Genomic DNA, 13,879 nt, shown 5'->3' on the forward strand with positions numbered 1-13,879 from the left:
ATTAACAAGTGTTAATAACATATTTAAAATTATATATTATTAATAGTGAAAGTTTAGATGAAGATATATATAAAATATTGTTAATTTATAGAATATTAACAAGTATTAATAATATATTTAAAATTTTATATTGTTAATTGTATAATTATTATATAAAAAATATATAATATATATTTTTTTTATTTGGTCCGGTCTGGTCCGGTCCGAAAAAACCTTGGACCGTGGACCTTTCGGTCCTCTAAAATGTTGACCGAGACTAGAAATTGTCGAAACTGTCAATATAATCTATCTTGTGTATTATACATTGGTATCATCTTAAATGAAAAAACTATGTGCATGTGATTTATTATTATAAGCTTCCAGAGGGAGGGAGGTAAAGGAACTATGAATATGAAGGATTCCAGAAATTTGTAGACATGAAGAAATATCATTCAAGAAAACTTGTAACTTATGGAATTCGAATAATCAAACAATTCAAAGTGAAGATAATACTTGAAGGTATCTATGAATTCAACACACCACAAACTAAAAGAAAAATATTTGAATTGCAAATTCATGTTCTGATGAATTTGAAGTTTATTAAACTTGGGTAGGCAAATGTTGTTACTCCCACCAGCAGAAATCAGCACTCGATACCATTTTGTATCTCCATCATTCTTTTTGTCACAAGCATTTATATGAATCTTCGAAGCAAACCAAGAAGATTTTCCTCCTTTTTTTAGTCGGAAATCCTTTCTTTTCTGTACAACATCCAACTGCAAAATCACTGATGGCAAACGATGTTCATGCAAAGCAGTAATACATAAGTCTCAAGCACTTGGTTGCATCATCATGTTGTAGTCATCATCTTCATATATGCTCCATAATGTGTACCAAATTAATCTTTCCTGCAAAAGCTTGGACATATGAGGTACTTACACTTAGAGAGAAATTGTATATTTTATAGAATTAGTAATCTGGAAAGAATTAAAACAAGCATGATCAGACTACCTTAAAATTTGTCATGCTAATAGAAATGCAAGCACTTATGATCGAATTTGTTGAAGTGGCTGATTCACAATTCTAACAAAAGATATTGGTGGCATATCCTGGGAAAGCGAGTCACCCTGCATCAGTTCGGGTATAACTCCATTAGAAATATTATGGAAGAACATCAATACCAGAAGAAGCTGGATTGTATATATTTTGAAAGTATTGAAGATAAGAAAAGTCGCCTATTGGTTTTACAAGCAAAACAACTACGATGAGATAAAACGGGCAATTAATTAGATACGCAATATTTCAATGTGAACCCATGCTTCAGAATGAGTCAAAAATCTCAAAACTATGGCTTTTATCCAAATATTCTAGCATACTAGAGAACAGTACTCGTTTTCCTCCCACAGTACCTTGAAAGGAATAAAAGATGAAATGGAAAATGCAATATCATCCATGGCTAGAAGCAAATGCCATTGGGAGAAGCATAAACTGCAAATATCAGATTTTATAAATACAATTGGATGGAGTGGAAACAATCCATTTTATCAAGTGTGCTAAAAAAATTAAACCGATCTAAAAACAAAACAGTTGTCTTCATCCAATAACAGTCACCGATCTTTCCCTTGGAAAAGATTATTGAGAGAAATAGAAAGAAATTGGACAATTAGCATTTAAAAGCAACTGAAAGTCCACAATCAGTTCTGGAATATCAACTCGCAAACATGTTGCGGCATACCACAATCAAGGTCACAAATTACAAACAGTCACCCAGCATAGGCCCTGCACCTTTCCACACAGGTCACTTCCATTAGCACCTCTGCAAGAGGTAAAAATGGAATCCCTCACATTTTCCTAGCAACCAAACAAGACCAAATTTAACAAAGAATAGAGTAATTACTGTCTGACTCTCAGCGGATTCATGAAGTAGTACGAATCAAGTGTAAGCTCTAACAGCCACAACATCAGTAATAACGACCACGCAGAACTCAAACGTCAAAGACACCAAATGATAATAATAAAAAAAAAAGTTTATTTTGCGATTGTATTACTTGCATCTAATTGTCTTCAGACAGTGACGGCTGCAGTTTGGGGCCATGGGAACCCTTTGTCTCGACAACTCAAGGAAATCATTTTTGACGTCCATCCTTGACAACGACGCCCTTAATTTGACCCCTCTCCTCCTCCTCGATTTCTCAACAACCTTTTTGCCTCCGCCCAGATCACTCCCTTCCTCCCTTTCCTCCAAAGATTCCTCTTTATTCTTCTTTCACCTTCTTGTTGAACAGTGTAATTAATCGTAACAAATGTGCGAGGAGTCCTTTTTTTATCCGTATTTTTGGCGGTATTTGTAGCATGACTCATTTCTAATACATGTGAAGAATAACGTAAGTGATGAAACTTCATCTTCTGTGAATATGAAAAAGAAATAAGAAAGAAGAAAATTACCACTGAATTGTTGACTTCTGACGGATAACCATAATAAGCATTGTACCTCTTTCTACCGTTCTTCACTTCTTCCTGCAATGAAAATTTTAAGAATGAAGAAAGTTTTGTGAGATAAAATGGAAAAGAAAGAGAGAGAAGTAAAGAATAAGGATACTAAAAAGTTCTATGAGGCATTAAGATGAAGCGGCGAGTTAAATACCTCAGAGGGCCGATCCAAGTACAATTTAGGGATGTGAGCAATCTTGGACCAATCCTCTCCCGTCTTGCACCTGCAACTTGGCAACAATTTGGGACAGTGCTTTCTAATTGTCAACACTTCCAAAGACTTCAACAAACGCATTTCTTTGGGCAGCGAAGTCAAATTTGGACAATTAGAAATTTCGAACTGTTGAAGTGATTTCCATTGGCAAATCCAATCTGGTAAGGCCCTTAACCTGCAACAACTCGAAATCTGGAACTTTTTTAGAGTGGTAACATGTTGAAGACTTGACGGCAAATGCACCAATTTTGGAAGCCCAACGAAATCCAGAGAGAGGAGGCTCTTAAGGCCTAGCCATCCCATCCCAGCCTCATCATTGCCGCCTAGATCAAGCTTATCACAATGATTAATCTCCAGTTGTTGAAGTCCAGTGAGATATTGTATACCTTGAGACAAGGCTCTAATCTATGGCAGTGGACTATATGCAAAGACTCGGAGAGAAGTCAGGTTTTGCAGTCCCTTCTCTGGGAGAATCTGTAGATCTTCTATCCAATGTAGTTGTAGACGCTTCAATTTTGAGAGAGGAACGAATGAAGAAGAGGCAAATGTAGAGGAGACTATGAATTCAACACACCACAAACTAAAAGAAAAATATTGAATTGAAAATTCATGTTCTAATGAATTTGAAGTTTCTTAGACTTGGGTAGGCAAATGTTGTTACTCCCACCAGCAGAAATCAGCACTCAATTTGTATGAATCTTCAAAGCAAACCAAGAAGATTTTCTGCCATTTTTTAGTCGAAAACCCTTTCTTTTCTGTACAACATCCAACTGCAAAATCACTGATGGCAAACGATGTTCTTGGAAAGCAATAGTAATACAGAAGTCTCAAGCACTTGGTTGCATCATCATGTTGTAGTCATCATCTTCATATATGCTCCACCATGTGAACCAAATTAATCTTTCCTGCAAAAGCTTGGACATATGAGGTACTTACACTTGGAGAGAGATTGTATGTTTTATAGAATTAGTAATCTGGAAAGAACCACAAGCATAATCCAACTACCTTAAAATTTGTCATGCTAACAGAAATGCAAGCACTTATGAAATTGTTGAACCGGCATACTGCATTAGAAATATTATGGAAGAACATCAATACTAGAAGAAGCTGGATTGTGTATATTTTGAAAGTATTGAAAATAAGAAAAGTCGCCAATTGGTTTTACAAGCGACACAACTACATGAATGAGATAAACGAGCAATTAATTATATATGCAATATTTCAATGTGAACCCATGCTTCAGAATGAGTCAAAAATCTCAAAACTATGGCTTTTATCCAAATATTCTAGCATACTAGAGAACAATACTTGTTTTCCTCCCACAATATCATCCATGGCTAGAAGCAAATGCCATTGGGAGAAGCATAAACTGCAAATCTCAGATTTTATAAATACAATTGGATGGAGTGGAAACAATCCATTTTATCAAGTGTGCTCAAAAAAATTAAACTCATCTAAAAACAAAACAGTTGTCTTCATCCAATAACAGTCGCCGATCTTTCCCTTGCACAAGATTATTGAGAGAAATAGAAATAAATTGGACAATTTGTATTTAAAAGCAATTGAACGTCCACCATAAGTTCAGGAAAATCAACTCGTAAAGATGCTGTGCCATACCACAATCAAGGTCACAAATTACCAATAGTCACCCAGCACAAGCCCTGCACCTTTCCACAGAGGTAGTCACTTTCATTATCACCTCTGCAAGAGGTAAAAATGGAATCCCTCGCATTTTTCTAGCAACCAAACAAGACCAAATTTAACAAAGAATAGAGCAAGTACCATCTGATTCTCAGCGGATTCATGAAGTAGTACGAATCAAGTGTAAGCTCTACCAGCCACAACATCGGTAATAATGACCACACAGAACTCAAAAGTCAAACTGTCAAAGACACCAAATGATGATATTCCCACGCAACTGCAGCAATGGATGGAATTTCATCAGGATAATAAATGAAAAAAGAAGAAGAAGAAGTTTATTTGGGGTTGTAGTACTTGCATCTAATTGTCTTCAACTCATGGAAATCATTTTAGATATCCATCCTTGACGACGACGCCCTTGACCCCACTCCTCCTCCTCCTTGATCACTCCCTTCCTCCCTTTTCTCCCAAGATTCTCTATTCTTCTTTCACCTTTTTGTTGAGCAGTGTAATTAATAGTAACAAATCTGCGAGGAGTCCTTTTTTTGTCCCCATTTTTGGCCGTACATGTAGCATTAACTCTTTTCCTAACACATGTGAAGAATAACGTAAGTGATGAAACTTCATGTTCTGTGAATAGGAAGAAGATCAAATAAGAAAGAAGAAAATTACCACTGAATTGTTGACTTCTGAAGGATAATTATGATAAGCATTGCACCTCTTTCTAATGTTCTTCACTTCTTCCTGCAATGAGAACTTTAAGAGCAAAGAAAGTTCTGTGAGATAAAATGGAGAGAGAATACTTAAAAGTTCTACGAGTACGAGGCATTAAGATGAAGCGGCAAGTTAAATACCTCGGAGGGCTGATCCAAGTACAATTTAGGGATGTGAGCAATCTTGGACCGATCCTCTCCCGTCTCGCGCTCGCATCTTGGCAACAATTTGGGATAGTGCTTTCAAATTGTCAACACTTCCAAAGACTTCAACATACGCATTTCTTCGGGCAGCGAAGTCAAACTTGGACAATTAGAAATTTCGAACTGTAGAAGTGATGTCCATTTGCAAATCCAATCTGTTAAGGCCCTCAACCTGCTACAACTCGAAATCTGGAACTTATTTAGAGTGGTAACATGTTGAAGACCTGATGGCAGATGCACCAATTTTGGAAGCCCAACGAAATCCAGAGAGCGGAGGCTCTCAAGGCCTTGCCATCCCATCCCAGCCTCATCATAGCAGCCTAGATCAAGTTTATCACAATGGTTAATCTCCAGTTGTTGAAGTCCAATGAGATATTGTATACCTTGAGACAAAGACTGTAATCTATGGCAGTTGACAATATGCAAAGACTCAAGAGAAGTCAGGTTTTGCAGTCCCTTCTCTGGGAGAATCTGTAGACCTTCTATCCTATGTAGTCATAGACGCTTCGATTTTGAGAGAGGAACGGATGAAGAAGAGGCAAATTTTGAGGAGTCCATATTCATCATCAATGTCTGTTGCATTGGCTTCCAGCTGGCATTAGACAATGAAGAAGATTAATCAATGTTGATTTATCAATCTCGTAATTCTTTGGAAATAAATAACTATAAGCAAAACATTGTTTCAAATGCTGCGGAAGTTGATTGTAAATCAACTTAAGAGTTGCTAAGATGTCTCCTTCTTCATTTAGTCGTATTCTTGAAAGTTCATTATTGATAAAAGACAACCACTCTGATTTTAATTTTTTGAAATACAATAACCTTCCAATTGTTATTATGATGAGAGGGACACCTTCACATTTTCTCACAATCTCCTTTCCCATATTCACAATTCCATCCTCATCGTCTGGCTCTTGCCCATTTTTAAACGCCATCCGTTTAAATAAATACCATGAGTCATCTTCATCTAAACCTCTCAAGTAATATGGTTTAACTCTGCACATAATCTTGGCAACCTCTTCACTACGTGTAGTTACTAAAACTTCGCCTAATGTGCGAATCCTTCTTGTCCATGCAATTGTGGAGAACAATATTGCTGAAACCATTCAAGCTTGTCACTGTATTTATTCACGAGGTGAGTCATGCTATTGCTTGTAAACTCACATGCGGACATGTAAGAAGCTCTTTTGTTTCCACCTTTTCCCCTTTTCAACTATACGTATTGGTAGCTTTTCTTAACTCTTATGTAATAACAAATTTATAAGCATTAATATTTTAAGGAGTCTCTAACTGATGAAGTGAGAGCCGGTTAAGTATAGGTAAGACGACTATGGGATCTCTTTGGTTAAGTATAGGCAAAACATAGGTTAAGTATGCCTGTCTTTGGACTAGTATATGCATCTAATTTCAGATATAGCTCTTCGTTGACACAAGAAACTGCGTATTCATCACTTATATATGTTGGATACAGACCCCTTAGCACATAATCACTGCATTTTCTCATTATCCATTGGAATAAGTACTAGTGTTTATCTATGCCCATATATCTTATTGTAGAAAAAGCAACTAACAATGGAACAACATACAGAATCACAACATCCTTTTCGTAACCTCAACACAGACACAGAAAAAACATAATGAAATTGTAGAAACAATTTGGACGAAAAATAAAATTACCGTGGCACAAATCAGGACTTCAATATGGGTTCTCTTCAGCAAATATGGATGCAGTACCCCTTGAACTCGAATGGCCTTCAGTGTTTGCCCTAGAATCACAGAGAAACAAAGAGATGGACTAAAGATGGAGAGGTAAAAATGGGAGGAAGTGAGAGAGAGAGAGAGAGAGAGAGAGAGAGAGGAACACGCATGGCTATGCCCTAGAAACAGAGAGACGAGCCACGAGGAGTAAAGACGGTACGAGAGACGAACACGGGAGATCGGCTTGAGAGAGGAAGTTGGCTGACAGTGTTTCCGAAATCGTCTTGATTCAGTTTGGGGCAGCTTGATTTGCTCGGGGAGCTATTTGCAGAGAAGGAAGCTTGAGAAGAGGAGAGGAGAAGGAACAAGGAAGCTATTTGCGCGTGGGGGTGGGGGGAGAGAGTGGGAATCCCTTGTTTGTAACCCGGTTTGCCACCAGGTGTAGAGTGTGCATTTTGATACAGGGGCTGATGCAAAGATTATTTCAATCCCAATACATGTAAAGAATTACTTAAGTGATGAAACTTCATGTTCTGTGAATAGGAAGAAGATCAAATAAGAAAGAAGAAAATTACCACTGAATTGTTGACTTCTGAAGGATAATTATGATAAGCATTGAACCTCTTTCTAACGTTCTTCACTTCTTCCTGCAATGAGAATTTTAAGAGCGAAGAAAGTTTTGTGAGATAAAACGGAGAGAGGGAGAGAATACTTAAAAGTTCTACGAGTACAAGGCATTAAAGATGAAGCGGCGAGTTAATTACCTCGGAGGGCCGATCCAAGTACAAGTTAGGGATGTGAGTAATCTTGGACCAATCATCTCCCGTCTCGCACTCGCATCTTGGCAACAATTTGGGACAGTGCTTTCTAATTGTCAACATTTTCAAAGACTTCAACAAACGCATTTCTTCGGGCAACGAAGTCAAACTAGGACAATTAGAAATTTCGAACTGTTGAAGTGATGTCCATTTGCAAATCCAATCTGGTAAGGCCCTCAACCTGCAACAACTCGAAATCTGGAATTTATTTAGAGTGGTAACATGTTGAAGACCTGACGGCAGATGCACCAATTTTGGAAGCCCAACGAAATCTAGAGAGCGGAGGCTCTTAAGGCCTTGCCATCCCATCCCAGCCTCATCATAGCAGCCTAGATCAAGTTTATCACAATGATTAATCTCCAGTTGTTGAAGTCCAGTGAGATATTGTATACCTTGAGACAAAGACTTTAATCCATGACAGTTGACTATATGCAAAGACTCAAGAGAAGTCAGGTTTTGCAGTCCCTTCTCGGGCAGAATCTCTAGATCTTCTATCCTCCGTAGTCGTAGACGCTTCAATTTTGAGAGAGGCGCAAATGAAGAAAAGGCAGATGTAGAGGAGCCCATACTCATCATCAATGTCTGTTGCATTGGCTTCCAGCTGGCATTAGAGAGGACCAACTCTTTTTCAAGAAATGGAAACCTCGGCATGGAATCCAGCACAGTGCAACCCGAGATGGATAGCTCTGAAAGGCAAAGAAATGAATGGAGTGAATGAGCCTCTTCCCTCCACCACCCCTTTAGATTAGGACAATAATAGAGTTGAAGTTCCTCTAAGGATGGGAACAATGTCCCAGTCTCATCATAATCTGACATATTAATGTACTCAATATCGTCCAAGTATTTAAGAAACAGACGCTTAAGAGAGGGTAGTTCACTCAATGGTGGCAAACATTGCAGTTTTTCACACTTCGATAATTGAAATTCAACAAGATTTGTGAGGTACGAAAGCCACATCGGAAACTCTGCACCTCTGTAACCGCTTAATTCAAGCCTTTTTAAGATTTCTGTGAGGTTCTAATTCTTCCAATTTTTCTAATTCAGCAGAGGCATCATAGCTCAACCCAAATGAATCGTCCCAATATAATTTTAGAGAACGAATCTTTTCTTTCTCCCTCAAATTTGCACCCTTGTAATCTTTAACATCATCTTTCCCACATCCCAAATTTCTAATCTGTAAATCACCTCTTAGGTTATTTAGTCCCTTTAATTCATTTAGTCCACCACTATGCTTGTTGAGAGAATCCAGCTGGGGGGATACCAGGAAGTCTGATAATGACCGAAGTTTAGTCAATTGCCCCAATCCACGTGGCATATAAGTCAGTTTCCAACATCCATTGAAGTCAAGATGCCTGAGGTTGACTAATCTTGAAAAGTCTCTCGGCCATTCTTCAAGCCAACCACAATTGCACAGTTTTAACGTCTGCAAATTCTGCAAGCTGGTTATAGAATCTGGTAACTTCTTCATCATGTTAATTCCAGAAAGATCAAGATATCTTAAACTCTTCAACTTACAAAACGAGCTTGACGATAAACCATCTAGGTTTCTACTACCCAATTGCAATGCGCGCAATGTTTTGAAGCTTGAAAAAATTGCATCAAATTCTGTCATGTACTCAGGCTCAATGTAACATGGTGAAAGAAATGTTCGGATTCTACATTTTGCTTTAGAAACTGAATATGCGAGATATGAGCTATTTTGTATATCGTAACCAACCCATAGATGACGAGTGCTCTTGTTAACTATGTCCCTTTCATATTTAATACTAAGAGGAACGTTAAACATACGGGTTACTGACGATCCTGCAATCAACATAGCAAGATCATGCATGAGGTCATTCAGTTTGCAGCTAGTGACTTCACCCGACCAATCTGTTGTGACTTTTTCAAAGAAATATCTTGAAATTAAATCCATAAAGTATTCATGACCAGCATCTTCAAGGCATTCATCATCTTCATTTGACGACTTTATAAATCCTTGTGCTATCCAAAGATTAATCAGTGTTGATTTATCAATCTCGTAATTCTTTGGAAATAAATAACTATAAGCAAAACATTGTTTCAAGTGCTGCGGAAGTTGATCGTAAATCAACTTAAGAGTTGCTAAGATGTATCCTTCTTCAATATTTAGACGTATTCTTGAAAGTTCATTATTCATAAAAGAAAACCACTCTATTTCTGAATTTTTGAAATACAATAACCTTCCAATTGTTTTTATGATGAGAGGGACACCTTCACATTTTCTCACAATCTCCTTTCCAATATTCACAATTCCGTCCTCATTGTCTGGCTCTTGCCCATTTTTAAACGCCATCCGTTTAAATAAATACCATGAGTCATCTTCATCTAAACCTCTCAAGTAATATGGTTTAACTCTGCACATAATCTTGGCAACCTCTTCACTACGTGCAGTTACTAAAATTTTGCTGCCTCTTGCACCACCGATTAGATGTGGTTTCAAGCGTGACCATCCTTCACTATCAATGATGCGCACATTATCCAAGACAAGTAGGTACTTCTTACCAAAAATTACTTTTCCAAAATCTACTTTCTCATTTCCGGCAGATTCTAGGATTTTTTCAAAAATATTTTTAACCTTATCAACGTCATCACTAGAGACACATGACATGACATCCACCCACATTTTTAGCTGGAAATATTTTTGGATTTTCTCGTGATTGAATGCGAACTGAGCTAGTGTTGTCTTTCCCGTACCTCCGGTTCCAACAATCGGAAGTATTGAAACGTTCTCCTCAACATTGGAGTCCATTAAAAAGTCAACAACTGCCTTTTTATGCTCATCTCTACCAATAAGTACTTCATCGGGACAAAAAGCATTATGATCCCTCTCCCTATTCTCTTCTACTGGTATCTTTCCATGGCCTCCCTCTAAATGAAACTTCCTCATGTAGTTTGCAATGTGATCTAAATTGTTTAGAATAGTCTTAATCTTAGGACCCATTCTACGGTTAAATGCAAGTTGATTCGATTTGGAAAAGAAGATGCACACCTGTTTTGCCTTCTTATTTCGGGTCATCCGAAGAGCTCTGGTGGATAAATCATCCAGCAAGTCGTCCACTTCATATAAGATATCTGTCAGCTTCGCGAGCGAGAATTTGGTTTCATGGTTTCCGGCTTGTTCCTCCTCGGCATCCAGAAGCAGAGGTTGTAATTCTAAAACAATGAGCTTCAGCTTTTCAAAATCTTTGACACAGGACCATAATAATCCCGACTTTTTCACCGTCTGCGCTTCCAAATGCTCAATGATTCCAAGAACAATAATGGAGGGAAAAACTTCTGCCATTTCTAAAAAGATAAGCGAATAGGCAAATTTTGAGTTAGAAAAATTTTATTTTTAAGTTTCATACACCACACATCATCATTTTTATAATTTTATTCTTTTATTAAATGTGTAGTATATGAATTATGAATAAAATAATTTAATTATTTTAAGAATAATAAAATAAAAAAAAAATTTTAAATAATAAAAAAAATTATGATATTATTTTATGGATAACAATACTCTAAAAAAAAAAATTGCGAAGTGGAGTATTTTCTTTTTGAAGGTGGCCATCAAATAGGAAACGAAGAACATGGGTGGGCCCAGTCTAATTTGCTATAGGACCACTCATTTGGCTTTTTACCGACCAATACAATATATCTGTCCTTGTTCTTCTCGCCTATCGATGAATGAATAGGAAAAATAATAGTGAAATGAACAGTTTTTTTTTTTTTTTTTTTGGCTACTTAAACGATCCTATCGATGAAAATGAACAGAAAATGCACAAGAATGAAATGGAAACAAAAGGGCAAAATGGTAAAATTGACAAAAGTGTTAGTACAGTAAAACTGATGTGGCATCGACTGCACTTCCTTTTCACTTGAGCGTCCCGCTTGACGTGGCATCCAGGTATCATAACGTAATAGATTAAAAAATGTCATGCCTACATTTCAAAAATGGCTGCTTCTCCCTCTCAAAAATACATTACCTCCTTCTCCTTCTCCTGCATCTCCAAAACCCTATCTTCTTTTTAAAAACCCTACCTGCTTCTCTCTCTTGAAAACGAAAACGCTACCTTCTTCAAACCATCTCTCCTTCCCGAAAATCCTCTCCCCTCTCCCTGCATTTCGTGTAGTGCTGGGTTCGTCCTTTTTCCTTTTTTTTTTTTTTGTTTTTATTATCAAAACTCCACATAACTCAATCTTATATTAACCAAAATCAATTAAGATTTACTTACATGAATCCTTAGATATCAGTAATCCTCCCCAACCCACCTTTCAAACGTGGTTCCCGTATATATTAAATCCTTATTTTCCTGCTTCAAGTCTCTTATTTTTTTATTATATTTATGAATAAATCTTAAAATTTATAAATCTTCTCGTTAAGCTTCAAATAAAGATAAAAAATATATATATATTTTACTAACCACTTCGATTTAGAGATCACTATCAAACTTCAAAAGAATCGGACTACGCTTTGATCTTGTGGGGGATTTTGAATATGAAAAATTCTATTCTTAAGCCTCATACACCACATATCATCCTTTTTATGATTTCTTTAATTTTATTCTCTTATCAAATGTATGGTATATGGATTTTGAATAGAATAATTCAATTATTTTAAGAATAATAAAACCAAAAAGAACTTTAAAAAAATTTTTAAAAAATAAAAAAATTTTGGTATGTGGTGTATAGGCTTATAAATAGCAATGTTCTTTGAATATTTGGTTTGGTTTGTGTGTCAAAAGAATGGGTACTGCCATTCAATCAAAAAAGAGCTTTGCTACACAACCTCCACTACACTCCACACTCCATATTTTTTTAAATTTTTTAAATTTTTAATATTTTTTTTAAATTTTTTTTTGAGTTTATTCTTTTTAAATTATTTTAAATTTTTTATTCATTATTTATATAATAAATATTTAATAAAAGAAAAAAAATAATAAAAATTAAAAATAATGTAGAGTGTGGAAGTTGTATGAATAGTAAGAAGTTGAGTAGTTTTTTTGATCAAAAAATAGTCTTTTCATTTGGAGAAGAGAAAGATGGATGCATGCACGCGGTTAAAGTTAAGGAAAAGAGATTTGCTGGAAACCATTAGGAAAATGTTGAGCGTCCGCTTCAGCTCCCGTTGGAAACCACCGCTTGCATTAGTACGTGTTATTTTATGTTTTTTTTTTTTTTTAGTTTTCTTTTTATATAGATTTTGTTAATAATTTTAAATATTTAAAAAAATAAAAAAATTTATAATATTATTAAAAAAAACTTCCTTAATTATGATTTTTATTTAAATTCATGATTAAGAAAGTATTTTTTAATAATTTTTTTTTTTACTTTCTGATTAAAGAAGTATTTTTTTAATTATATTATAAATTTATTTTATTTTTTAAAAATATGTAAAAGTGTTAAAAAATCTATATAATAAATAACTTTAAAAAACATACTTGAAAAAACAATACTAAACCCCCAACGGGGGCTGTAGTATTGTCGGGAAAATTATTTCCACAATCAAAGGCTTTTCTGTTTGAAAAATATGTCATTCATGTTTTTAAATGAATTTATAATTTTTTTTAATTTTTAAAAAATGGTTAAAATGTTTAAAAAATAATTAAAAAACAAATATATATATATATATATATATATATACTAAGTCGAAATAACGTGCAAAACACGTTTGTCTAATTCGATGAAACATCGATATTTATAAAATATTAATTTAGAATATAAGATAATCTAACACATTTATAACATCGAAAGATTTAGCAAAGTTGTCTCACATAAGTTTAATACAAAATTGACAAAAATATCAATTCAAAATATGAGTCCTTTGATATTTTTACTAATGATGCATTATTTTGTGTCATCTTGTACTGCATCAATAGATACGACATTGAAATTCTTATATTATTGTTGGTTGAGTTGATTGGGGTCTACTAATAATATTTTATATTATCATTGGCTCTTTAATTTCAATTTTTTTTATTATTTTGATCACTTTCATTATTTTATTTTATTATTACGAAAGCTATTGTATATTTTGTGTTAAGATGTTTTCTTATATATTATTTTTATTTTTCAAATTGAGCTTTCTGGGTCATAATAATATACAATATAAATTTAAATTT

The 13,879-nt window shown here is 35.2% G+C and overlaps 2 protein-coding genes across 14 annotated transcripts; both read right to left on the minus strand.

The window, feature by feature from the left end:
- Positions 1-430: 430 nt before the first annotated feature.
- On the minus strand, positions 431-8,737 carry LOC109002415 (putative disease resistance protein RGA3). Of its 13 annotated transcripts, none has more exons than XM_035690434.1 (15): positions 7,701-8,737; positions 7,512-7,583; positions 7,157-7,403; positions 6,916-7,004; positions 5,721-5,833; positions 5,179-5,561; positions 4,997-5,080; positions 4,679-4,911; positions 4,301-4,601; positions 3,689-3,747; positions 2,624-3,588; positions 2,425-2,496; positions 2,028-2,342; positions 991-1,106; positions 431-887 (listed from the first exon to the last, which is right to left on the minus strand). In XM_035690434.1, the coding sequence occupies exons 1-5, from the start codon at positions 8,709-8,711 to the stop codon at positions 5,729-5,731; spliced, it is 1,524 nt and encodes a 507-aa protein (XP_035546327.1). In that variant the 5' UTR covers positions 8,712-8,737; the 3' UTR covers positions 431-887; positions 991-1,106; positions 2,028-2,342; positions 2,425-2,496; positions 2,624-3,588; positions 3,689-3,747; positions 4,301-4,601; positions 4,679-4,911; positions 4,997-5,080; positions 5,179-5,561; positions 5,721-5,728. The 13 variants fall into 13 exon arrangements, with proteins under 13 accessions (XP_035546327.1, XP_035546329.1, XP_035546328.1 ...); XM_035690436.1 differs by having other exon boundaries at positions 4,301-4,344; positions 4,466-4,601; positions 5,179-5,833; XM_035690435.1 differs by having other exon boundaries at positions 4,301-4,350; positions 4,466-4,601; positions 5,179-5,833.
- On the minus strand, positions 8,726-11,058 carry LOC118348411 (putative disease resistance protein RGA4). Its single transcript, XM_035690017.1, has one exon. The coding sequence runs from the start codon at positions 11,056-11,058 to the stop codon at positions 8,743-8,745; it is 2,316 nt and encodes a 771-aa protein (XP_035545910.1). The 3' UTR covers positions 8,726-8,742.
- Between the last annotated feature and the right edge of the window lie 2,821 nt (positions 11,059-13,879).

This window comes from Juglans regia, chromosome 5 (assembly GCF_001411555.2).
Source record: "Juglans regia cultivar Chandler chromosome 5, Walnut 2.0, whole genome shotgun sequence".
Classification (NCBI taxonomy): Eukaryota; Viridiplantae; Streptophyta; class Magnoliopsida; order Fagales; family Juglandaceae; genus Juglans; species Juglans regia.